At 39.2% G+C, this 27505-nt stretch overlaps 1 protein-coding gene across 1 annotated transcript in view; it reads right to left on the bottom strand.

The window, feature by feature from the left end:
* Positions 1 to 4886: 4886 nt before the first annotated feature.
* LOC103917630 (chromosome unknown open reading frame, human C16orf45) overlaps positions 4887 to 27505 on the bottom strand; it is a 40158-nt gene continuing 17539 nt past the window's right edge. Inside the window, exons 3-6 of the mRNA XM_009324818.1 lie at positions 11337 to 11410; positions 8035 to 8149; positions 6348 to 6430; positions 4887 to 5095 (exon numbers count right to left, since the gene is read on the bottom strand). Of these exons, the coding sequence (XP_009323093.1) occupies positions 4983 to 5095; positions 6348 to 6430; positions 8035 to 8149; positions 11337 to 11410 (385 nt within the window). The 3' untranslated portion in view covers positions 4887 to 4982. The remainder of the gene's footprint in view (positions 5096 to 6347; positions 6431 to 8034; positions 8150 to 11336; positions 11411 to 27505) is intronic.

Genomic DNA, 27505 nt, shown 5'->3' with positions numbered 1-27505 from the left:
CATGAACTTAGGGTTACCAGCCACAAAGAGGAAAGCATTGCCCTAGTTACCTTTTGCAGCTGCACATTTCAGCTTGCAGTCAAATGCAACTTAATATTGGCTTTTTAGGTAAAATACTATTCTTTCTGGAGTGTGGAGTGGCTGTACTTATGAAAGTACTTGTTAACTCTTCTTAACTGTGTCTTGGTTAACAAGACACTGGTAACTTGTCACTTAGGGTACAATTAGGCAGAGAAAGTCTGGATGATGCAATCTCTCTCCTGTGTATTGCTGACTTTTGACTTAGGATTCCTCAGTTGGCTGCAGGGTTATGTTTACAGCTTTCTGTTGGGCTGAATGATTTTATTGTGGGAGATAGGGGAGGAGAAAACTTGTCTTCCACACCTCTTGTTCAGATGATATAATACCATTGCTGTTAGATATTCCTTAGTTGACTCTCAACACCAAAACTTCGTTAACACAAATTTTGATTTCATTGTGTTCGCTTCTGACAGGAGGAAGGTTGGGGCAATGAGAGCAAAGCAGCAACATGAGATCCACCCCTAAATGCACGTGATTCTATCTCATTCCCTGTATCTGGTCATGTAGTCTGTGCTCCCTGAGATCTCCAGAGCCCTACGCTTCAGGTAGCATCTGTAAAAACCACTCCGGTGAGCAGACCAGAAAGTGCTGATTGTTTGTTTTTTTTTTCTTAATTGCTGTTAAGCCTTTCTGGCTTGGCAATGGTTTTGATACTCAAATATGTTGGGATCTTCTGGGAACTGCCTTCTAGTCTGTGCAGCGCTCTGGGCTGTAGTGAGGTTTCAAAGTCATCTAGGAGCATAATGAGATTGGCTTTTTAGTGGTTGTTGTTTGTGGAGTGTCAATGGAGAAACTGTATGTTTTTTCAGTGAGATAAAATCCTTTATTTTTATTTCAGTAGCATCACTAACTCAGCAAATTTTTCCTTTCTTGCAGAATTATAATCCTATTCTTTTTTAATTCAAAAAGTATAGCAGCACAGTAAGTGCATTCCACTCTACTCCACAACCACTTATTTCCTTCAGTAACAGCAAGAAACATATTCTTAGTGTAACACAGTAGCTTAGTTTATTTGGAAATATGTTTAACCTTGCTGAAGAGATTCAGTAGGCCTAGGGGAAGGTACAAGAGAACCATTTGCTGGTAGAATTGGCAAGTAGTACAATAGCACTTCAGCACTTTTGTTTTCTCAGTAGACCAAGATCCTTTCCTGAATATAGCCATGCTTACCAGTTCATAGAGGAAACTGGGTGTCAAATCCACCTTAAATTTTCTTCTTTTTCTGATGACTCGCCTTCTTTCCGGAGTGGTAACAGCCAGGATTTCCAGAAGAGATTTTGGGTGCTTCAGTCAACCGATGTTGCAGACAGTAACAGATATGTGAAAACTAGCTCTGAAACGATGCCAGTTACTTGATGTAGTCACCTAAAGATACTTGTCTGATATTTTCTGCTGATTTTACATATGGGGATTGCATAATGTGCTATGTTCATAGGATCATGGAAGTTAAAGCCCCTCATTGTACTTGGGAATACTCACTGGTTTAGTCTGATTTTTTAAAAAAAAAACAAGGACCAAGATTTTTTACATGCTTAATTCCTTCCTAAGTTTAATTTGTTTAATTACAACCATTATGTTTGAAGTAAGCCATTAGGGCTCTGCTGTGTTCTGGATGAACAACGCTGTAAGCCAGTGTTGAACACAGCTAAGAATCTGATCTCAGAGTCCAAAAAAACCAGGACTTCGCTGCTAAGCAGCATCACTGACCCCATTCTTAAAGGAACTGCTGGTGCACTGCAGGCAAGCTGTTCAAACCCACCCAAATAAAAACAGAACTGAAGCATTTGCTAATTCAAAACAAACTCACACAAAGAAAACCTTTCAGCTGAGCCAAGGTAGAACTTCTGAAAATGAAGTTCACTCTCATTGTCCTCATTTCGGCTGGGATAGAGTTAATTTTCCTCCTAGTGGCTGGTACAGTGCTGTGTTTTGGATTTAGGATGAGAATAATGTGATAACACACTGATGGTTTAGTTGCTAAGCAGTGCTTATACTAAGTCAAGGACTTCTCAGCTTCCCATGCTCTGCCACTGAGGAGGTGCACAAGAAGCTGGGAGGGGGCACAGCCAGGACAGCTGACCCAAACTGGCCAAAGGGACATTCCATACCATGGGACGTCATGCTCAGTGCATAAACTGGGGGGAGTTGGCCAGGGGGCAGTGATCGCTGCCCAGGGAGTGACTGGGCATCAGTCAGCAGGTGGTGAGTGGTTGCATTGCTCGTTTTTCCTGGGTTTTGTTTCTCTCTCTCTTCTTGTTGTTTTCCTTCTTGTTATCATTTTTTATTATTTTATTTCAATCATTAAACTGTTCTTAACCCACAAGTTTCCTTACTTTTGCTCTTGCAATTCTTTCCCCCATACCACTGGGGGGGAGTGAGTGAGCAGCTGTGTGGGGCTTAGTTGCCAACTGGGGTTAAACCATGACACTCATTAATACTGCTGTAGTTCAAGTCCCTTTGGGGCACTGGCTACCCGTGCTAACTGTATATGAATATTACATGTTCACACTTGCTGTGTTTTCTCCTCTTCATTTCAATTAAAGGAGGGGGCCCTGTAGCCTAGTCATGAGTGTTGCATCCCAGAAATGTCTAGCTCCGTTTCCTGTTAATGAAACTTTTTCATACAAACCTACATTCTACCAATTTCACTTTTCTTTCCAAGGGACTATAGATTCTGTGCAGCATGCAGGGATCACCCCAATCGTCAGCACAGCCTGGCTTAGATGCTAATGTGCCTAAGTCACCTCTTGCCTTACAAAAACTGTGTGTGAAGTCTTTCTTCAGGACCCTTTACTTACCAGCATTCACAATACTTGGTTTTAACAGTTCATCCTCCTAAGGCTTTAAGTTTGGTGCTTCACTACAAGGTTTTTCCTAACTTCCATGTGCCTCTGTTAATGGCACTGAACATCTGCCTCTTGTCTTAAGATACTGATAATTCCTGATGTCTTAATTGGGTACCAGCAAATTCAAGAGGCTGTTGAATTTTACAGAAGCCAGTGGGCATTGCTTCCGCTCCAGTGTGTATTCTCCCTTAAAAGCAGTTTTCTCTATAACTCTGTTAATGTACACAGGTGCTATACAGAGTCCAACCCATACCAGATACAGTAGTTATTGACAGCTACAGAGCTTAATGTGCTGTTGTATGTATCAACAAGGAAGCAATAACTATATGTGACTATTCAGCCTTTGGATATGTTTTGTCCTCTTTCCTGTGTCTTTGGTCAAAGTAATTAAAGTGCTTCATGTCTTAGTGGAAACCTTTTGTGGCTTTTTTCCTCCTTGATACTTAAACCTTAAGGAACTTAGTGATGCAAGTTCTTTGTCTCAAGTGAGTCTGCAATACTGAAACAAATGATTCTGGAAATGCAAATGTTTTTCATTGAATCAGTCCGATGCTAGGGATTAGGTTTTATTTGTACAAGAATAGTCTATCTCCTTCAACCTTAATGAGATACTCTCTCTAAAAAATACTACTGTTTATCCTTTTGGGGTAACTGCTGTCAATTTTTTCTCCTTTCCTATAACTGTGGTTCCTTTGTATATAAGTGCACGCTTCACTTAGCTTCACAAAATGGAAGTTCCTCTTGAAAAACTGTATTTTAGGAACTTTTTGCTATCTGTTTGTTATCTCTAAGCCTGAGATTTTCACATTAGATCCATGTACATTTATTTTACTATTTACACCTATCACAGTACATTTATATGGAATACCATCACATGGACAAACCAGCTACTGACAGCTAATATAAAGATATTAGATTCCACAAGGCTTAATCTGCATAGAGACCAGAAACACATTTAATGGTGAAACACAGATAAGTCTTCCTGTATTTCCTGTAATTTTGAACCCATTTTGTGTAGAATGTGATCATCCTACCACAAATACCTACTTCTGTATTTGTATATTTGTCTTGTGGTCAACTTCTCTTGGGTGGCTAGTGTCTTCCTATGCTTGATAGTTTATATTTCCTATGGTCATGAAATATGCAATTAATAGTTGTTTTAAGCATTGTTTAAATATTAGTTAAATTTTTTGTCTTCCACTCTCCTCCCAGCAACCTACCAGTGATACATAATCTTATACTGCATGTAACTTCTAATAGTGGACAAAACTCTCTGGGTGAATATTTCTCTGGCTCCATGTGAGGTGGAGATCTGAAAGAGAAATGACACAGCTTTGGACTACATCATCTATTTGCAGTTTAGTGTAGCTGTGCTTGCTAAAGCTTTACCAGATATTTATTTTCCCTGGTACAAGCAATACTCATTTGACTTCAGTAATTCAGAAATCATATGGGATATAAAAATCTATCTCTACTTGCAGCATCCTTGTCACCGATCCTCATTCTTTAGGAAGAATTGGAAGTGAAACTCCACAGCAAAGTAGTTGAACATCACACTAGTTTGGTAAGTATTTTGTATGCAACATCAGTTATCCTAAAGTTGCTTCATCTATCAGTTGTGCTATATACAGCATTACTTGTGGCCTTTGTTTTGAAAAGTAGTCAAAATAGGGTATTTCGGCAACTTTTGAGTGCTGTTTGTCAAGGGGGAAAAACAAATTCTTACGAAGCGATGGCCTATCAAAATTGCTGTTTTGTACCTCCCTGGATGAAATATACCTGCTTTTTCATTCACTTTTATCACTGGGGTGTTTTTGTTGACTCTACTACAGATCTTTTCTGGTCACTGGACAGCCACTATATAGATTTCTTTTGTTTTTAGGCATGCGTGTTGAGTGATCCATGCAACAGTGAAGAACCTGCCATTGTACATTCCATATTACTGTTGTGCCAGTTGCTCTTGATTCCGTTAGCAGGATGCTGTTAGTTCCCCTCACCCTACAGTTTCCTTCAATGAAAACATTTGAAAAGACAAACATGGTAGAGAGCCCAGAGCTACATGATGTTGCATTGTGTGGCCCCACAACAATCTTTAATAATAGCCAATCCTGCTTTGGCAATGGTGGGCTTGCTTGGAGGAGGTTCTACCTTCTTTTCTGCTGGGCTGCCTGCAATGTTCAAAACAGGACACCATTAAAACCAAGAGCTGGTCAAACTATTTCTTCCTACTTCTGGCTTAAAGAATGCAAGCCTTTCCTGCCCTCTCCCCCCACTCTGACTTCTTTAACTCTTGTTTGAACGATACATCTAACACTTCAAAGTAACCAAGCTGGTATGTGGATTCAAACTAAGGAGCTGAAGAACAAAAATACTGCTAGAGTTTATTCTCTTATCAACTCGGATGTTGTAATTAGGAGAACAAGATAAAGGTAGGTTTTAATTTTTCAGGGTGAAAAGAATCTTGTATCTCTAACATTGCATTTAAAAGCAATGACATGAAGTAAACTAACAAGGAGATGAGTCATGCTCCCTGTGACTAAAAGGGTATAAATAATTAGTGATGCGTCTTAAAATGTCAAACTTGTACTTGAACTTCACAGTCATTCCACATCCCTCTGGAAACTCTTTAGCAAGATCTTTATCTATGCAAAATGGCAGTGTGTTTGGATACAAACCTCTTCAGCTGGTGGACCAAATTAACTTTCTAAGAAGGGTACCGTTCTCACTTGACTGTCTCCCTGCCCAAGAGCTCAGTTTGAGACAGGTCAAAATCAATCTGTTAAATTTTAGAGCTCATGCTGTAACTGTTTTGTTTGAAAGTTGCAGCTAAAAGCTTCCAAGGGATCATGTAATCTGCTTAGTTTCTGAGAAATTAGTGTGTTTGCAGTTCTGTCTGTAAGTGATTTGGGTTGAGGTGATCAAAAAGCCTATTTATGCTGGTAAGATGTAAGAAATTTGGGGCAGCTGTGGAAGTTTGTGGTCTTTTCTCTAGTTTACATCTTGCCTGCAGTAAAAACAGGCAAACTTTGCTTCTGATATCCTAGCATATATCTTAAACAGGGTTGGGTTTTTTTTTGCAGAACCAGATGGGAAAATGATTGGTAAAATTAAATCTAGTTGCTTACAAAAGCAGGTTGTGGCAATTTGAATTCAAATATATTTTGCATATGTAAAACATACAAAGCAATTTTAAAGTGGCCATAGATGACTTGGATTCAGTTTTAAGGTGTAATTAGGCATCTGAACTCTAAGTGGCCAGCAATTGCTGACATGCTATCTTGTTTCAGGGTGACATAGCTAGATTAACCTAGCTTTTGGCAGAGGCTGGCCCAGCATGGCCTTTGAAAATGCTCTTTTATCCAGTTGTCTTTGGAGTTTTTCTGATTTTTTTCTTGTTTTTCTTAATGTTTAAGAACTCACTGGTAGGAGACTGTGTTGCTTTGTCTAAGGGTTTTAACTTGGTGCGAAGGAATTCAGCCATCTCTTTGTCTTCTTCTTTCTCTCTGGTGGAAAAAAGGAAAATAAATCTGTTACAGAAATAATGTTTTCTCTGTAAATGGGACAGTAAAAGCTAGAGTAGCTAGGATCAAATCACTAAAATATTTGCCTAAATGAAAACAGGAACAAACTTCTTGTAGAATTCAGAGACAGAATTTTGCCCAAGGTTCTTTACTTGTCTCTGATAGTGTTGGATTCATTATATTCCCTAGTCAGTGGGTTTAAACCGTAACGTATCACCTATTTTAATCTGGCCTCACGAGTGCTGCACGATGCTTCCTCTACAAAGGAAAGCAGAGGATACATATTGCTGTGATTGTACTGCTTATTTTTAAAGGCCTGCTTAGACAAAAGACTGTTATCTCATGGTCTTCTGCTGTTAGTGTTTACCAAAACCAAGTGTATTTCTCTTTGCCTGAAGATGACAGAAGATGATGATTGTGTTGCTAACCTTGATTGTATCTATTAATGATATTTCCATGCTAGTTTCTTTGCTATTTTTTTATTTAACCATTAACAATAGGCGCACTGATTGAATATCTCAGTTTAGAGGAAAAGCAGACTTCTGAGTTTTGAATCGAGTTTTAAAGAAAAGTTTTGAATCAAGAGTTTTGAAGAAAAGCCTCAGGTTTTACTGCAAATGTGAATTGACACTAATGTATTCACATCTGCATAGTGCATAACAGTACATTTTCAGTAGCCTACAATTAGGCTTCTGTATTGTCTGGTTGCTGATGAGGTTTTTGCAATTTGCACATTGAACTAACAGTTGAGAGCTCTGGATTACTTACTAGCTCAGGCTTCTTGTCAGCTGCTGACTTTGAACAGCTTTCTTTGATCAGCTGCAGGACTCTGGCAAGCTTTCTTCTCTCCTGTCCTTTGCTTGCTTAGAATTTAATTGTGTTGGAAGAGATATTGTCATTTAGGATAAATGGATTGATGAGCCTTGAATCTTTACTGTTGAAAGAGACAGGGGAAATAATAGCAAAACTCTGACTATTTGTAGAGTGTTGGGATCTCAGTGCAAGAGCTGGAAATGAACTTTTGAGAAAGACCACAGGTTTCTCAGCAACTTTGGGCTGAGATGAAGCCATTCTGAACTCGCTTATGCTTTAGGTTAGGTAGACCTGTGTTAGTGATTGCATTCTCTTTTTTCTTTTTTTTTTGCTATGGCAGGGTGAGAATAATAATAAAAAAACCCAACCACATTAATAACTCTTTTTTAAAAAAGGCATATTTTAGATGTCCACAAATATGTTCCTTGTAGAATTCCATTTTACGTCTACTTCTCATGCCAAGAGGATCCTCTGGTAGCAGCAAAAATCCTTTACTACTTAATGGAAAATGCCCAGACGCTTTCTGGTAGGAAAGTAAGAGACCAAACCCTGCTGTAGTCATGAGATGACTGAATCATTAATGGGATAAAGAGCCACAGAAGTGCAGTTTTAATGTTTTTCCTATGGAACCGGGAGGAGGCTTTTAACTTCGTAAGTTGTTTTAAAGGACCAATTCTCTCCCATTAATGTTGATGTAAATTTTGTCACTTACTCCAGTGTAGTATTAGACTTGTGAAATCTCACAAATAGGTTCAGTTGCTTTTAGTTCTTACCGTAATCTCTCCACCTCTGCATCATCTACAAGAAAATCTCTTTTTTGTACCAGTCTATGGATCTTCTGAATCAGTTCATCCTCTCTTTGTTTGTCCATCTTTGTTTTTTCTTTTTCTGGTCAAAAACAGAGAAAAGACTATTACTTTGGATTCTAGGGAGCAGGGTGGAGGGGTGAACATTGCAGATGTCTAAGAATGATTTGCTGGTTGAAGTCAATGGTTCTTCAGACCTGAGTCACCAAAACCCCAGCAAGTTCTGGGTACTGCCTCTTTTCTCTCTTACGCTTGCTGCTGTTGTGTCTGATCAGCTTAATGGTCTGGAGACTCTGTGGGGCTTGCCAAGCCTACTTTTAATAATAATTTGCTCTGCAAGACACTGCTTTGACTTTTAAAGAACTTTGGTAAGAAAACAGTCCAGGATGCTTCATTAAAACCCATGGTACAAACTCCCTTTGACCTCAGGGGAAATGAGACCACACCAAAAGGAACCATTTCTCTGTATTTCATGACAGCTTTGGCTGTTGACGACAACGCTTTTTTCTACTCTGGTAAGGCAGGTGAGCTGCAAATCCACACAAATAGCATCAATTGTAAAATGCAGAAAAATAAATGAAAGTGTTTATTTTCCCTGTGCTTCAAAAATCTGAGTAATTAATATATGTCCTTGTTAATTGGCCAGTCTGTAATGACTAGGTTGTCTACAAATAACCATTTTTGTGACATGAAAGATGTGCCTGTCACAAAGTAAAACTCATGAATGTTAGGGATTACAGAGCTGTAGTTTAAGGTTATAAAGCAAATGTAGTTAAGAGAAATCTTCAAACCTAGCAAATGAAGCAGAGATGAGAAAGTCAGAGGCAAATCCCAGCCCACATTTCCTCAAGAAGCTGAAAATTTTTATTAGCTGAGAAGACACTTTGCATTAAATCAAGAATCTTGGGTTTGAGCAGTAGAACTGCATTTAGAGAACCATAAAATTCAGTATAATAAGAGTTGTGGGAGGAAGGGCAAGCTGCCTGCAGTCTGATGCATCTGAGCTATGTTATGTGTGCTGATTGAACTTACAAGATATTTTAAACAGCTAAATAATTCAGACACTTGAAAATAATTGTTTAATACAGCTTAATTTTGGATCGTGGGCTTCAGGATGCTTACTGCTGGGAATTTCTGCAATAAATCCATTCCTTAGTAAGTGAGATAAAAACACCTTGAACATATTTTTCAAGACAATGAAATTCTGTAAGTCTTACTCTCAGAAAGTCATACTCCTTGGAGAATTTTAAGTTACGGTCTGCCAGTAGCAGAGGAAATAATTTGTAATATAACATAAGGCTGCTTTGTCTGGGATGTATTTTCTGTGTTTTATCTTTTAGAAATGATAAAGGAAGATGGTTATTGACTGCTCTGAAGACTTCAAAACCTCTACATTGTTACCTATGATGAATTCCTGTGATTAATTCTGAATTTGCAGCAGAGAAAAAAAAAAAAGAATGCCTAGAAGTCACTGCTTTTTCTTGCTTTGCCTCTTATGTCTATGGAGCAAGGGCTCTCTTCCTTTCACTACTGAAGGTAGAAGCTACTTTATACTTCCTTTCAATCTATCCACCTCCCAGACTGAGATGTGCTCTCCCATGATATCCTTCAGGAAACTGCCTGCCAAATATATGCATCCTGAATTGTGGCAAAGTACTGCATAATCTGTGTACTAAAAGACTGATCCCATGTCTACTGAAATTGGCTAAACTGCCTACTGAAACCAAAGAGCAGGTCTCTATACAAATCTGTAAACTAACAGGAAAATTATGATAAAGATGTTATGGAAGTGTTTTTCTAGGTTAGGCACATGCTGTGTCAGCACTTAGTTCTGTGTGAATGCCAGCAGCTTCTTTGTCTTCATTAAGACAAAAGTGTTTTTGTTGTGAGTGTCCCAAAAGGTGGTGTGGCTGGAACTGAGCACACTTAATTCGTAAGTTTGCTGCGATTTGCTAAGTGCTAAGGAGAAACTGCTGTCTGTGGATCTCTGCTTAAGACTTTGACTGGAAAATAGTTTCTAAAAGGTTTAAAAAAAAAAAAAAGCCCACCAAAAAAAAGAAAACCAATCAACCCTAACTGTAAGTTAAAAGTAAGGGTAGGAAAGCTGCAGACTAGAAGAGGCGAGGCAAGGAGAATAATTCATAGATATTTTCTAGGATTCATAATCCTTTCCAATACCATTTAAATGTACCAACAGTTATTAGAAATTAAAAATGGACCTATAAGTAACTAAAATACAAAGAAAAAGTAAGAAAAATTATGAATCCACTTTTGGGTGCAAAGAAAAGTGGAAAAGTTCTTACACAACTAAGAATGTCTGGCCTCAGAGTAGACCCCTGTTTCCTATTTCATGAGTGACCTTCTCTCTCCTTTCTGGGGGAAAAAGTTGTCCTTCAAAGTTGCACAATAAAATGGGGGGGGGGGAATGAGAATAACTAACGGAGAGTCAAAATTTGTCCTTAATAGTTAGGCAGCAGCAAACTATTTCTGAAGGGTGCTAGAGGCCATGCAGTAATATTTAGTGTAAATGGCCCACTGCAGTTGCTGAGTGTTTTGCAGGATCTGTCTGTACTTTTTTTCTTGAATGGAGTAGGCTGTTGTGGATGATCTAAAACAGCGAAGCTGTAGTGAAGCAAAATTCTTCCTTGATTTCAGCTACAGTTTGGAGTTAAGGACTGCAAAACTGCCCACAACTCTGTCCCTCCTTAGAGCACTGAATCTGCAGAGAATTAAGGCAAAACACAAAGCAGACTTTCCCCTTGCTTTTTGTAGAAACCTGTTTTACTTTATTCTAGGAGGTAGATTTAACTACAGGTGTGACAGATTTAACTACAGGTGTGACAATGAATTGGTATATCTGGGGAAAAAAAAAAACCACATTCACAGTGATGATTATAAATCCCTCTCCTTCCTCCCTTTTATCTCAGGTATCTTGGCATGCTGTCTTTTCTACCTGACAATCTCTGCCACTTGGTTCCCTTGAGACTGCCAAGGGAGTGCAAGAACTAAGGAATGTGCACTTTGAGTGATATTTGTAGGGTTGCTGCCAAGGGAGCAGTGAAATACAGCATGAAAAGAAATTTAGAGACCAGGAGATTAAAGATGGGAAGAAAAATGGGGGGGAAAAAAATGACTAGAGGAAAGAGACGTGAAACTCAACCTTGGGGGGAGATTTCTGATTGTTAGGGGCAGAGGTATGTTCCTGATACCATCCCCACCTGTGCATCACCCAAGCATTATCCTAATACTGGGTTGGAGATAGCCATTACCTGGGACTGCTACCAAAGTCTGCAGCTCTTTCTTAAGGTTCATAATGTCTTTGCACAGCTGGATGTCATCCATCCTGCAGAAACAGAAAAAGCGTGGTCAAAGACATGCAAACTCCATCCTGTGTTGATGGGATCAGCCAGATCTCATCTGAATATACGATACTGTCCCTTGCCTGGGACCTGTGCATCAGCTTGAAATGCAGAGGTTTAATCTTGGGATACTGATACTGTTCATTCACCAATTTTAACAGATAGCAAAAGGTATTTAATACTAAATGCCTGTTGATCCCTTGATTACTTGTCTTACTGGGATCTAATTTGTGTGTAGGTCCTATCTGTCACTGCAGATTATTTCAGATGCCTTTTGCTTTCTTGAATGTCACCGAATGTTCTGGAACAGGCATCTGTATATTTAATAGTCATGAAAAAGACGGGTGTGCCATACTGCACATACTGCAGCAACAGTTTTCACTAGGGAAAAGAGCAAGGGTGAGAATAACAGGGAGCCTGGGAAGGGGCAAAAGAAGCCAATATGTTATTTGGCACAGCCAAGACAAGGTTTATATTCTACTACCAACTTTCTTTGTGACCTTACTAATAACTTAGCTCTGATACCAAAGATCTGGAAAGTGTCGTAATTTGGCACCTAACTACTCTGAGGTCTTGTGACTTGGGTGAATGTCTTCCATCGTTGATGTGAGTGCTTCACATCCCTGATGTGTGCAGAAAGTCCATTAATGTTAAGACCCAGAAGACAGATTAAAAAAAAAAAAATCTGTTTCTGCACCTTCAGTTCTTATTGAAACTGATACCTATCCTGAGAGCTGCTATACTGAATTATTCCCCTGGAAGCTAGCAAGCTTCAGTGCTGGCTTCCTAGCAAATGTTTTCTTTGTCTCAGCCATATTGGCAGCCAAGGCTCAGGTGTTGGTTCTGAGGGCTGCATCAGGGGCTCCCATTTTGAAATCACGCCCTGAAGAATACAAAAAACACCCTTTGTGATTAATTGTGCATTCTTTAACTTGGATGTTACCAATACTATCCCTGTCCACAGATCTCTGAGTCCTTGTTTCATAGTCCTGTGCCTGAAGGGCAGATTGCATGTTGCCTAAGCACCTGAAGGTAGCTGAAGTGCTATTAGAACATGGGTTGTCACAGTGGTATTTCAAGAGAGGAAACCCAAGAGATTAGAGTGTGTGTGTGTATGCGAGAGCGAGCACACCAAGGATAATGCAGTCAAATTATTGAACTAAGTGAGGAGTGGAAAAAGTAGGTGTTTCTGGCACAAATAAGATTTTAATCACAACCCAAGAGCCTTTATTCTCCCTGCTGCCTCTGCATGGAACACAGGTCTCTGCAGGGAGCTGCCCTGCTGCTGCTTTGCTCATGTTATTAAAACATGTTGATCCTTTTATTATTTGCTGCTTTGGTTAACTCCATCTTGCCTCCTGCTGTCTTTTTCCTTCTCTTCCCCATATATGACAGTGAAATACCTCTGATAATAATCTCTATTGCTGACCTCTTTTCCTTGTTTAGGTGCCACTGTCACCTCTGCTGGGGATCTGCTCTCCTGCCATACATCGGTCTTGTAAGACTTACTTTTATTGGGAAGATCAGCATGCTAGCCTCAGGGCTAGTCCATAGCTCACTTCTGTATGTTTAGGACACTTGGAGGCAGAGATGTTTATACTGATGATTATTCTTACTTGGGCTCCCCATATTATTCATGCTGATCACAAGCAAAGCCTGTTTTACTCTTGAGAGCCATCATGCTAAATGGTACTGAAATTACTTTTATCAATTAACAATCTTAAACATTGTCCCCTCAGGAGAATCAACATTCAAAATGTGCTGGGATGTGAGCAAGCCTCACAGCTCCTTATCCATTCAATGTTCTTGCAGTATGGGTGTCATATTAATATGATGAGTATTAATATATTTGAGAAAAATGACCATGGTTAATGAAGATGACAGTTTCTTGGTGAGAAACGTTCAATATTGAACTGCTGTATTCAAATGATATCTAAGGGCCAGACCCTCAACTAGTGAAGCGAACAGTGAGTTTCTACAAAAGAGATCTCCGTGACGTACAGAGAGAGGATATTTCTTTTTTTCTGTATTGGGTAGATTGGGCTTCCTTCTGGGAAGATTTGAGAGATACTAATTAAAAAAACTCACTGTATCAGTTTGGCTCCTTGTCTTCCTCAAGGAACTCTTAAAAGCTAATGTCACTGCTCTTCTCTCAGGATTTTCAGGAATTTAAAATATCATTGGCAGTATGTTCCAAGTGAGCAAGATCATCAATGTTCAGTAGTCCCTACAGCCCCTATACTCAATTCATGGCAAAGGTACTGGCCTCATATTGCAACTGTAGTTGCAATTCCTCCCATTGTTTTGGCTCTCTTCTAATGTGACTGCAGAGCATTTAGCTAGCACTTCCCATATATATTCTTAGCAAGTCTCTTCCTGAGACCTAAGTTTAGTTCTTGCCTTGTAACTCACAGGAGAGAAGTAAATACTTCTCTGTGGCCAAGCACTTAAGGGCTGTAACAGCTCTGTGACAATCTGAATTCCAAAAGTTGTAAACCAGATGACCTCTCTGAAGTCCTAGCTCTGTAGGCTAGTGTGTTTTGATGATGGACAAAGACTAAACCTACCATCTGTACCAATCCCCTTAAGCATATGGAACATCTTTCCTCCCATCTGTGTCAAACAGCCTTTGTGTTTCATCTACTCCATGGTGCTGATTAGGAAAAAAATAAAAAATAAAAAGATACAGTTAAATGACTAAAGGAGGGCTATGGGACATACTAATAAAAACCTTGTGAAGGCTTCATCCATCTGACTTAATGAAAGCAGTAGCTATAGTTGCTTGTAACTATAAAGCACGTCACACATCTGGTAGCAAATAATACTGAATGTAGGGCTACAATTGCAGTCCTGGGCAAGAGTCACCTCACTGCCCTCAAAGAAAAGGGAAGAGGAGGAACTCCTAGGAAAGAAAGCTCTTGGAAGGCCATTCAATCTGTACTGGTACTATGAACCACCTTCTCTTTTCCCCGTTATGCTCTGGTTCTTGGATGTGAGCAGTTACAGGAGGCCCAGGAGAAGTTAATGCTGCTTCTGAAAATCAAATCTCAGTGGATTTCTTATCTGAAAGCTGGATAGTCAGCAGGGTTTGACTGAGACCATATTTGTATTACTGTCAGACCTCTTTAGGAAGTAAAAAGAGCTTTCACGAATCTTAAAGAGAGCAGGAATCTGCAGACTACCGAAAACAAAACTCCTTTGGGTCCCCTAACCTTCTACAGAGAAGCTTGAGAAACATGCTGAGCCTAATTCTGCAGCACTTTCTTTCCTATGTTATAAATCAAATCTATTGGAGTGCAAGATGGGCAAGAGGAAAACTTACACAGACTATTGTCCAGCTTATTTAAGAGCACTGTTATGTTCCCTGTGCACCTGGTGCTTTTCCTGAAGGAGAGCAGCACAGTCAGGTTGTTGGTCTGTGCAGAATGCAATGGCTTTTACCCTATAGATACAGCATGGCTTAGGGTACTGAAATGACACCCTCCAGGCCTGTTTAAGTTATCTGCAAAGCTGCTCAAGACATTTGCATAAAATTTGCAATATACAACCAACCTTTGACAAACTCTCTGTTCTCTGTAATAGATTGTACATTCTTTCCAGTCCCTGTGAAATTGTTTTTGATGTTGTAGAAAAAACACCAGTAAAGCAAACAGCAGTTACAGCATGTCAGTTTTTCCCCCAGAGCTGAGCTTTAAATGTCTGCCCAGCAATCTTAAACACAAGTTATGAGTATGCTAAAACATTTCTCTTATTAAGAGTCCAAATCCATTCCTGGAGTAATTGCAATAGTATTGAACTAGGGATGAATTCTCAGTGTGCTTTCATGTATTCCTGACACACTGCAATTCTGCTTTTCTGTTTCTTGATGGCTTATTGCAAGAAACCCTCTGTATGTTTGGAGATATCACATAAGCATGTATTGTTCTTTTCTCTCTTGGTATTTCAAGCTGTATCATCAAAACCTAAAAGTAGACTCTCTGTTTGCCCCCCAAAAATATAAAATAGCTCATAATGAATAAACAGCATGAGCAAAAGATTTTCTAAACGTGTCACAAACTGACAGGAAAATAAGTGGGTCGGAAGAGTCTGCAGCAATCTGGCACAGTGACTCAGCCCCAATATGTGTTTCTGTGGTCCAGTTACCAGGAGAAGAATGCTCTGAGTGCTGTCGTTCCCATAAGATCTACAAGTGAGGTGACAGCATGAGTCACCTCTGCCTTGCACCATCTGGTCTGAGGGGGAGCAGGGCAAGGAAACAGAGAGCAGACCTCCCATTCAGCTGTGCCCTGGCAGGTCTTGGAGGCTGTGGAAGATAATGGTAGGCAGGACTTAAAAATGAAACATTCTGTACTGGACACAGAAGAAGTGTTTTGTTTTGTTTCAATAGAAATTATTCCATAACAACTAGATTTTTCTGTCTTCCTTTCAGCTGAGGAAGAAAACCAAATTCCCTAGTGTAAGACCTAGGTACCATCTAGAGCCATGGATGGGAAAAAAGCAAAAATGACAGTAAAAGGCAGTAGGAAAATCACTAAATACTCACCTTAACCGTCAGCCAAAGAAAAAGAGATGGCCAACAAGTTTGTTGAATGCTTAAGATTTGAGAGTAAGAATTATTAATAACAGCTACATAAGCATCAAATATCTTCTTCACTGATTTCAGGACGAGCAGAGCAGTTCAGTGTGTCTACAGAGCTGCTGCCTTTGCCGAATGACTTTCAAAGCTAGAAATAGATCTGTGTTCCCTCTAGCATATCTGTAAGAGGAGGTCTGATATTCTTTTGTTTTCTGTTATTGCATTAAAGTGCTTGAAGTTAAAAAATGAATGTAGAGTGGTTTTGCTGGTTTCCTTCCCTCTCTTCCAAGAGGGTTTGCAGGCACTTAGGTTATTTTTAGTTCTGTTTTAATATATTCCTGTCCCAGAAGTAAAATGCTTGTAATTGTTAGAGTTTCTGAAGACTTTGATAGTGCCAGTCTAGGAGATGGCCTAAGAATCATATGTCATGCTAAGTCACGAGTTGACGTGATTACATGTGTCTGGAGAATGTCTCAATATAGGGATAAGAAGATCATCTCCCTGGTGGTGTCACTAATCAACATGCTGAACACCAGCCAAGAGCAGCCAGTGGTGATGGGGAAATTTCAGTGACTGAAGTAGAGAGCTGTGTAGAATAAAATCTGCTACAGACAAAGATGATAATGTGTTGTCAAGCTGCAGATTTGTTAAAATAAGGACTGAGGTGGGGAGGAGGGGCATCAGTGGAGGCTGCCCTTGGGGACTGCAAGGTGTCCAAGGCCTTGCCGAAGCTGCGGGGAATCTGGAATAGTGAAAGTATTCTGGGAATAGAAGCAAACAAGAAGTTTATGTATGCCTCTCTTCTACATTTGACTCCATTTTGTCCCTGTCAACTCATCTTAGTTTCTTAAAGCTTCTAATTATAAATCTGTGAAATCACAGGCAACATTTAATGAATATAGCACACGTTGTCTGAGTCATTATGGTGTGTGTTTATCACCTTGTTATTTAGCTCAGTACCTGGTGCTGCTCAGGCTGGAAGACACAGAGCTGGCAATTAAGATAACAGATTGCTGACCAGCCTGCTTGGCAGGTCAGGTTACAAATCAAAAGTCCTATGATTAACTTTAACTATTAAAATAAGTGTGTCTATCTTTTCTTGTTAAAAGCGCTCTCTGATGGAGGAACAGTGGATAGAAGCACTGGACCGCAAGTTGCAAAGTAATGTAACTCAGCTGTCGTTTCAGACAATTGAAGATGGCAGGACTTGAGAATCTCAGTCCCTGGAGGTCATATTTAAGGCGTATTTCACAGAAATTCAGAACAGTGTCTAAAGAAGGTGTCTGTATTTCATTCTCACTGACATTGTTAAATTCTCTTCAGCTTGGCCATCTCCTCTGCCAATTATGAAGTTTTACTGTCAACTTCAACAGTAACAAGAGGAGCTTTCCTGGAAATGCCCCACTGTAGAGGGGAATATTTCTCTACATGGCAAAAATTGACTGTTAATTTGTCTAAAAACATACAATAGAGAAGTTAAATTTAAATTCAGAAGTATCTACTGCAGTAGCATACAGAAGACTGCATGTAAAAGCATAGGGCCAACTTATGTGCATGGTTTATTTAAACTAGTCTGGTAGTTTTATTTTTTGTTATTAGGCAGCAGTGGTAGGAAACTCTAGGTTTGGCCATGTATTGTCTCTAGCAGAATCGATGATAAATTTCCTTCTTAATTTGCCTTTGTATTTGACCTTTTCTAATTTTTAAAACCAGAAGAGCAAGTATTTGGTATCAAAGCTGAAAAGAATATAAAGGTATCTGGTATAAAATTTAAACATTGACAGTCAGTCCATTTCAGGACTTTTCAATTCACTGTTGAATCATCACTGATCTGTACTCTCCTATTTATAGCAGAAGGCAAGTGAGAGAGAGCACTGAAATACCAAAGGTCAAGAGTTACAAGTTATTACAGAGCATCCTTGCCTATAGGAAGATCAACTTGTGCAAAAGGGTGGGCCACAGTAACTGTGAGTACTATAGATGCATGATGTATTATGAATACATTATCTTGGATACTTGGTGTCATGGGGGACAATTCATTCTACCATCCACTCATGCAAACCAGACCACGGGTAGCTAAGAACTGGGAATCAAAACCAGTTTGGGATTAAAGGTTACATTTGGAAATATAGTGCCAAATTACGGACCTAAAAATGACTAAGTCAAAAGATTAAAGATAGCCAGAGCTGCTCCCTCTTCTGTTAACAGCAATTTGTGACAACCACAACATACATTCAATGTAGAAAATGCTATTTAAAGAAAATTTTCTATTAAATAATTATTGTCCTAGCTGTCTAACAGAGATGATAATGACAATTTCTCCTTTTACATTTTTTTCTTTTTTAAGACACAAATATCTCTACTAACAGATATTAAGTCTACAATCCATTAAATACTTTGCTAATTATATGTTTATCATTATACACCACTAAAAAAATGCTTTTCCTTTCTGAGCATTTTAACGTAGCATTTTTACTGCCACACAGTTGAAAGTGTAATGTCATATTTTCCGCTGGCTTTGATTCTTTGCTTTCAAACAGGGCAAAGGAGATGGTTCTGCAGAGAGATCAAACTGAACAAAGACTTTTTCTTTCCTCTTTGAGAGCTGATTTGTATTTATACTTTCAGCTTAAAATGCAGAGTCTGGAACTTTGCAATTCTGTCCTGAACTCATGTTCCTGAGGCTTCCAGGATCCCATCCTTGCTCTATGTTCCTAGAGCAAGATACGATCAGGGGAAAAAAGGGAGGAATTCACAGTAAGTTGTATTATTGTGTTAAGATTATAGAACTGTGAAGGAGAAAAGATTTATTACTCCTTTCCATGAAAAGACAGATCTTATCAGAAAATACTGACAACAACAACTCTATTCATGAAAAAAAATCTGGTTTTGTTGGTGTTATTTCTTTGCACCACAGTAACACCTAGGTGCCAAACTCAGAGAAAAGTACTAGATACTGTACATATAAGTAAACAATCCTAAGAGAATTCCATGCTTAACCTTAGAGGAGAGAAAATAGATAATATACAGTACAAAGACAAAAAGTAGCAGAGATAGAATCAAAACTAGCCAAGAAAGCAAAAGTCAGAACACCTGCTTAGCAATATATAACCAGCAAGTTACCATCGCTATTCACACCTTTGACAGCCTGTTTATCTCTTTCCACTCTCCCTCCCTCTCACCCTTACCCAGGGTGATGCTCAGTGTGTGTCACTGTTGCCACATGCGGCATTAAGCCACTGAAAAGTCACAGCTGATACTACATTAGTGAGTCACTAGAAACAGAGATAAAGTATTTGGTTGAAAAAGTAATTAAAATTTGAAATGAACTTCATTCACAGAAAGACAGCAATTATTGCTGCCTTTTCTCACTTCAGAATGGAAACACTCCACGTAAGCAGGCTTTGTAGTACAGCATTACTTTTCAAGTTTAGCCAGTAACGAGAGACTGTTTGTTTCATGTTCCCACTTTGTGTGAATCTAATAGATTTACTGCACTCATTCTAAATTAAGACATAGGATTTCTAAGTTGGTTTATTGAAGGTTATCATCATCAAAGGAATTAACCTCTCACTTCTGCAGTTCTTGTGTAGCTTGATGTTGCTTCACTTTGCAGTGGTTGCATAAAGCCAAGCAATCAGCAGATGTACCTTTTTGTACTTTAAAATACCAATGTGCTGTGCATACTGCAAAAGACATAAAGGTGAGAATCCTGTCTGACCTCTGTTGATGTGTTATTGTCCTTAGAAGGAATATGGACTATAAATTTTTCTCCATGATGAATTTGCCCTGAATTTGAGATTCTACCATTATGTCCAATACCCTGTAGAATGACCATTACTGACTATCCCACCTCTACTACTACTAGCAATGGGTACATCAATGTCACAGCAGCAAGAGAGATTTATGGGTTTTTTGCAAAGTGGGAAAAGGATAAAGGTTAAAAAAGCAAGTAAAGAAAAAGTAATCCTGATTAGAAGCAAGGAAAAAAAAACAAAACAGGGATTAATTACGTACTCTGGACAGCTAATGGAGCTGTGGGACTGCTAGTATGAGTTTATTACCAGGGCAAAGTCAACTTGCAGCAAACTTATCTACATAAAAGGTAATTGTTCCTGGGATTACAAGCAAGCAAATATAATAGTGTAAAATGATCTAAAAACCTGAATGGATCTATGGAGAATTTGGATGATGTAGATATTACGAGCACTCTGGAGAAGAGGAAGTCATCTAATAGTGTATAGTGAGAGTATACAAAGACAATGACCAATTTTAATTCTTCTAAGTCAATGTGGAGGTGAATTTGGCTTTTTCACAGTATTAGTTTAGCAATGTAATAACTACACAGACATTAAGCAAATACTCTTATATTTATAATATTTTTACAGATAAAACAAATTTAATGAGGTAAGTAAAACTGTTTTCAGTAATTGCCTAAAGCAACCTAATAGGGCTTACTATTTAATATCTTATATTCCCTATACATTAAAAAATTGCGATTCAGTATCACCTACATGGAAGAAAAAAACACTCTCAAGTCAGCTATCACAGGTGGAAGCAACTTCTACAGTTTTATTTCAAGGTCATCCAATATAGCTGGCTGCAAGTTTTGCTTTCCATCTGGAAAGCCAGCAGTTATCAGGCTCAGGCAGATTTCCCAAGGAGCATGTTTCATGATGACAGTGAATGCTATTTTATAAGAACTCCATGCCTTTTCTATTCACAGGCATAGGCAGTAACTGTGGGTGATAAGAGCTCACCTATACTATTAATATTTAGTGGGTCAGAATATGCTAATACATTTTTAAATGCATACATTTTGCACTACAAAGGATTTTGAGGTTCAGTTTTGATCTGTTTCTATATCATATAGAGGTCTGAGGTTTTGCTGCCTGTCTCCTCTGTCAGCTAAACTGAGCTAACACATGCATTATCCATTTTTACAATTGTGTCTTCCAGCACGGTAGATTTCCATGCCCCCCAGTGATATGAATCCTAAACTGCTTCTGAAGCCACACACAACTATCCATAGCAGTAACACATTAAATGTGCAATGAAGAGGATGCTGCCTGAGCAGCTCCCTCGGCTTTTGGGTCTGTTTTCTCACCAGGAAAGAACAAAAGGAAGTGGGACAGGAGAATTAGAAAGGGGGAGAGAGTGTACATATTCTGAAGTGGTATGTTTGCTTTCCTTAACAGCAAAGACAGATTGAAAATTTACAGTTTGACCCAAAACTCTTTTTATAGAGAACATTTTAAGAAATGAGTTGAGAGAAGCCTGAGAAGCAAATGGGGGAGAATGCTGGCTAGCTATAAACTGATGCTTTTCCATACATATTGTCTCCTTCATATCAATACGTGCTGAGTCCTCAGCTTTTCTGAAAATAAACCCAGAAGAGCTGGAGATAGCATATGATGGCTTTAAGCTATATTTTCATTTCCTGGGCTGGCTGGAGATGGTCACAACAGCTCCTGGCATAATTTTATGAAATTTTACAATATCAGTAGCATAGAAGGAGAGATGCTACAAACAGCCACAATTGCTACATAACCTTGACATATCCCAAGGAGGTCCACCCCGGGCACTAAGTGAGGCAGGGTCTTGAGACAAAAATAGGATTTGATAATGTAATTACAGAGCAAATCACAGTACATCTGCTCTGCTGTGACTATGGTTGCCTGAGCTAAAATATGATTGCACAACGTAAATTGTGGCATTACCTAATTGAGGAAGGCTTGATTTTATAATCTCAAAATTGGTTCCATGTAAACTTTAGGCAATTCTTCATAGCAGGCAGGTATTCAGCTGGAAATAATACGGACTTCCTGGATATGAAGAGTACAGCTGTCTTTAGCTGCCCTTCTTTTCTTTTTAAAGGAGGAAATAACAGCATGGAGCAGAGCAAAGGACAGGCTTACAAAGGCTAATATCTGATTTGCAATTTGCACCAGGTCTGAGAAACATCATGACCTGTTAATTGATTGCTTCAGCTGATTTTGCTTTCTTTATTTCTTTGTATCGATAAAAAGAAAAACAAGAATTATCAGAAAGCTGGCCTCTTTTAAAGTATACACTACAAGATTAACTATTTCACTGTGGTATATAGCATGTAATCTGTTAAATAGATAAAAGAGTTCAGCTGCTTCCCTTGCTTTTCAGATCGAAAAATTTCAGGGGACAGGCAAAGAACATGCTGTCACACATCCAATCACTCACCAAAATTAAAAAGCTGTGTTTTGCAATAAAGAAGCTTCACAAATTTGAAAATCAGAGACGTCAGTTGAAGTTTCCTGTACTGTATGTTTTTGCTTCACTTCAGAATTCCACGAAGTTAACACTGTTTAAATGTATCTTTTTCTTTAAGTGCTTTCATTTTTAATTACTGAAATGAGGTCTCACATTATGTTTAGTACACTAGTAAGGAATTTCCATTTCTATCTGCAAGGCAGAGACAAAAGAGTGTACAAAGGACTACAAAGCAGTACAAAAGAGAGAAAAATCACATGTATTGAAACTGTACGGGTATTTGTGGTCTTCACTTTAAAACTTTTAGTGTTTCATTTTTAAACAGGATAAATCCTGTTTCCACTGTTCTGACTGAATGTTCACTTTTTCTGTATTTTAGGGAAGTTTTTCTTTAACACAGTGATAGGCAGACTACATAAATATCTATATTTGTCTAAAAGCAAACACAGGCATTCCCCTTCAACAGTAAATTATTGGTCTGTCACTAAAAAACAGTATGCATTGCTCTGTGGGGCAGTGGACAGTACATGATTTGTGGGCCTGGTAAAGAGATGCAGACAAATTGCAACACCTTCTTAAAGATATCTTCTGAATTTTAAAATAATTTTGATGGCTACTAGTACATACCTGACTTGCCCACCAGTCAGGAATGATGCAATTTCTGGAAGCTGTCAGTACATGTCTGCCAGACAGTATCCCGTAAACTGCACTGAGTTCAGGTTTGGACTGAGGTACGTGGCCTTCCTGGGTGCTGTACTTGGGGTGATCCGAGCAGCGAGTGTTTTTATTGAAGGACAGGTGGAGGACACATGCATTTAACAGCCCTGCATCCAAATATCAGCCGGTTTTCACAAAGGCCTCCTGGGACGGACTCACCAGTGCTCCATTGCCTCCCACCGGAGCCAGGGGCATTGGAGGTGGTCACTAGAAAAACATCATTTTTTGAGGGCTTAGCTGGCAGCCCACAGCCCTCATTGTCTGCTGGACTGTGTGGCATAAAGGGGAGCGCACAGAGTTTGTGAGGAAGGAAAAAAATTCCTCAAAGCTGTTGCAAGAGGAAGGTGGGTGTCAGGGGAAGGGTCACTGCAGTGGCCCCACCGACAGGGCAGCCAGTTTGTATTTTGTGGTTGAGCTGCCACAGAATGGTGGCCATTTTGTCTCATGTGGCCGCAGAGATCATTTTACCTGTGAGGGCAAGCGGTTAGCACTGCCTTGCATGGCTCTGCAGTGGAAGGGCCACTATGAAGGACTCCCTCTAAACTTTAAAAATAAAATGTGCCCCTTATTAAAGGAATTTTTGCTGCCCTTTCTCTTCTTTAATCAGAATCATAAACCTGCAGGCAGGTGAGGTCTCTTATCTGGTGACTGACTTCAGTATCACGTGAGTTACTCTTTCTGACTGGGTGTCCAAATCTCTTTCTAAAGGTGGAAAATTTCTTCCTGACAAGAGTAACCTGTCAATGGCCCCGAGTGAAGATTGTGAGTAATTTTAATATCCAGTACAGCACAAAGCAACTTGCTTATTCATCATGTGACTGTTGCAAAGAGACGTGGGGAAATTAATAAACTAAAAAAGCAAGCTTTGATGTTTTAACTCAATACTTAAATCACAGAAATGTATGTGAAATTTGTTCAAATATAATTGAAATTTTCCTCACTTTCATTTTGAAAACTGAAAATCTGAGTCTGTTGAACTAATAGTATGTTTGATAGACATAGGCCAATAGTTGAGACACAGAGCCTGCTTGGATATGTATGAGAAAAAACCAACCATATAGTTTTATATGGTTTTTGAACACTACTCTGTACCACTTTTTAAGTCTAATACTATTAAATCCTTTTATTTTTTAGTTTAATGCCACTGCCTGATTCTCAAATACTTTAGGACTTGCTTTGAAATAATAATGATGATTAAGTATCTGGCTTTTGTTTCTTCACCATCCTACTCTTTCTTTCACCCCTACAGGGTGACTCTTCTAAAGGTTTTAGTGATGATGAACTGCTCAGAAAAGATTTTATTTAGGTACTGAAGTGTTACCAACTGAGAGTATTGTAATGTAACATTTGTGTAGTGACGTAGGAGCAACATATTTCATTTTATCCCTTTTGTTGTCCTACAGACTTCATTAGTCATTGGTGTTACTTTGTTCAGTGGGGAGAGGGAATACGGACCTCATAGTATTACTATGGTAAAAATAATGCCTCAATGCCTTAACTTTCAAAGCAAGGAAAGCTGTCTCTATGTTCTGCTAAAGACTCCCTCATGTAGAGTTCATGTCGCTTGAAGAGAGACAGGTGCTATATAGATCATAGCTGAGGAACTGCCTGAAAGAATGTTACATTATCGATAATCTCTTTTTTTTTCGTGAAAAATGCAAACCAACTCCAGGTCCACTGAGCATCCAGACCTTGCTAGGATTTTTTTTTTGTTGGGTTTGGGTTTTGGTTTGTTTGTTGTTTTTTTTCTACTGGCTGATAGGCTAACCTGGAATGGTTCTCTGCCAAATGCCCTTATTTTATGGCTACTGCATTTGTTTGGGCAAAATGTTGACATAACAGGTAAAGACAACACATGTTGCACAGCTATTTCAAACATCAGTAACGGCGAGTTTTATTATTATCCCATCTTGATCTTTTTTGTGCGTCTTCTTCAAGTAAAACAGTAATTTCAATTAGCAGTCTTAGAGCAAGTTCCTTCTATGGATTAAACCTGCATCGCTCTGACAGGGGAAGAGCTTGCTCTGCTTTCCGTCAGCAACAGAACTAGCTTGAAGTGAAGTGTTTTGTTTTCTTATTCTTGAGTGTGAATATTGTTAAAATACAGTGTCTGTGCTGTGAAGAGTTGTGGTAGTTGCTGGTGTGTATAAGTAAAGCTGACAGGCTGTATGCCTCTAGCAGGAGGAAGCCATGGCCACCATTAGGGCTGGTGATACACTCAGAGCACAAGCCCTCTAGCTTATTTCCTTTATTTTTATTAGTTTTTTTTAAAGCACAGCTACAATGTACTTTGTCCTAGCTTTAGGATCTGGCTACATGTGAATAAAAAAATCAGTCACACAGAGAGACAGTGAGAATAATGAACAATTACTTTTAAAAACGTAGCTAGAGATGTAATCTGTGGCTGGATGCATAAGTGATATGGAATTATTTTATTGTGTTCATGCTTTTGTAAGAACTAGAAAAAGCCCTATTTAACTCAAGAGAATTTCTACTCTGTTGCTAACAGCAAGAGTAGGAAAAAAGAGAATACAAACATACCACACATTTTCTCCATTACTATATGTACATTTTATCCTTTCGTTATAATTCAACAAAAAGCTAAAGCAGGTACAAGAACTAAAGAGATCTGGTTCTCATTAAAGCTGGTCTTGAACTCAGTAGTCTGAGTGTAGGTGTAGTACTGCTAGTTAGCAGCCACATGTTCAATGTCAAGTCTGCCTTAAACCTGTCTGAGGCAGCTCAGTTTCATGCAGTTGGTTGTATAGGTCATTCACAGGGGAATCTAGTACTGTCAGAAGAAAACAATCATTAAAATTCATGACCTACATACAGACTTCTGGTCTTGGGACACTGGCAATGCGTTACTTCAGGAAACAACTGAAAACATTTAAATATGGCCACATATAAAGTCTTCCACAATATGCCTATGAATTAGAGTTTATGTAATTTGCTTAGTTAAACAGATACAAAACTTGAACCACTGAGCTAACTGCGAGTTGTACTGTTAATCTCAGCAAGAGGTCATTAAAAGATGTTTGTCATTGAAGACAAAAGCAACTGAGCCCCTGTCAGTGTAAACTATCCAGAATGAAAGGCAGTAAAGAACAGGTGCTGCTATATTACTTGGGCATCACTAGCAACATGCTTCTCACTTGTCAGGAATAAAATGTAAAAACACTTTTAAAAATTAGTTAAAGTCAAATAGACAATTTTTTGGACTCCTAAAAGCTATTAAGGGAAGCACGTTCTAATTCTAGAGGCCTTTGCGAGTGTGAGAGGCTGTTTTTTCTTTCACACTTGATAAGCCAGTATGAAGAACTTGCCTGTTGTAAATGGTCTTAGAAAGATGGGAAGCTTACATGGGGCTTGAAAAATCATGATCAGCGCAGTCTTGGTTTGCAAGTAGAGTTCCAGTGCAGAGACAGATGCTATCTCACCATTTTATTCAGTGGTGTTAACAAACTGAATTTAACTGCCTCAAGGATTAATGAGCAGTGTCAGGAATTCTGCCACAGAGAAGGGAGCAGTTGGGCTAGAAAGCTGTGTGAATATCCCTGGAAAAGTGGTCATCTTGGTCCACTGCTGCTGAAGAAATGAGAGGGTCTGTAGGAGTGGCACAGTCCTCAGTCCCTCTTACTGAAGACAGTGGCAGCAGCAACAAGCTTGGCTTTCCATGACTTAGAAAAGACAAAAAAGTGGGGCCATCTCTGGTAGTTGCTGCCTCTGTCACCTGCCTGCTTTGCTAACACCTAGGGCCAAACCTAGTGGAGACTTTGATGCTCAGAAGAGCTTTCCTCACTCAGCCAGTGAACGGCTCAGGAGTGCTCTTGGGTAGCTCTAGGCAGAGTGTGTTTGGACGATATCTAATGCACGAAGAGTACTGTTGCACAGTACGAATGTCAGTTATATTCCCATTTCAATAAGCAAGCTCCTCTGTGTTAAATTCCTTACTCAAACACCTGCTAGGCAATACAGAGTAGAGAGTGTGATGTGTGAGCATGGGGGAAATGAAAAGAACAGACTGGACACAAGAACAAACAGAACAAGTGAAGAACATGCAAAACGGTGCCAAGCAGATGTCCGCCATGGCTCTCATTCACTGGGACAGTTTATTTCAGTGCTTTGTTTGATACAGAAAATGTCAACAGAAGTGCAGGGTTCAATGATGAGGCTTCTTCCAGATTAAATTTATGTACAAGCCAATAACCAAGTAGTTATTTGACTACCAGAAGCAGGTGTGACAAAACCTTTCTTGTTCACTTTATCTGTACCACTACAGGTACATTAAAGGTGTCGCTGTTACCAGTCCTTATTTCCAAAGGTGTCTAAGCAGCGATTCTGGGATGAAGTCTTCTGGGATAATACTCAAAGACTGTGCTGTTTGAGGGTGGGGCTTTCAACTTCTGGCAGTGCAAGTCAGGGCACCGAGATTAACCTCCAGGTGCAAGGGTTAAAGTACCAGTCCTATCTGTGTACTTTAAAGGGAGAAGAGAGCAAGTGAGTTTTTTCAGGCTACTGTAGCTTCATTAATATCAAG

This window comes from Pygoscelis adeliae, unplaced genomic scaffold (assembly GCF_000699105.1).
Source record: "Pygoscelis adeliae isolate BGI_AS28 unplaced genomic scaffold, ASM69910v1 Scaffold85, whole genome shotgun sequence".
Lineage (NCBI taxonomy): Eukaryota > Metazoa > Chordata > Aves > Sphenisciformes > Spheniscidae > Pygoscelis > Pygoscelis adeliae.
The sequence above is the reverse complement of the archived record's forward strand: the minus strand, read 5'-3'. Positions and strand labels throughout refer to the sequence as shown.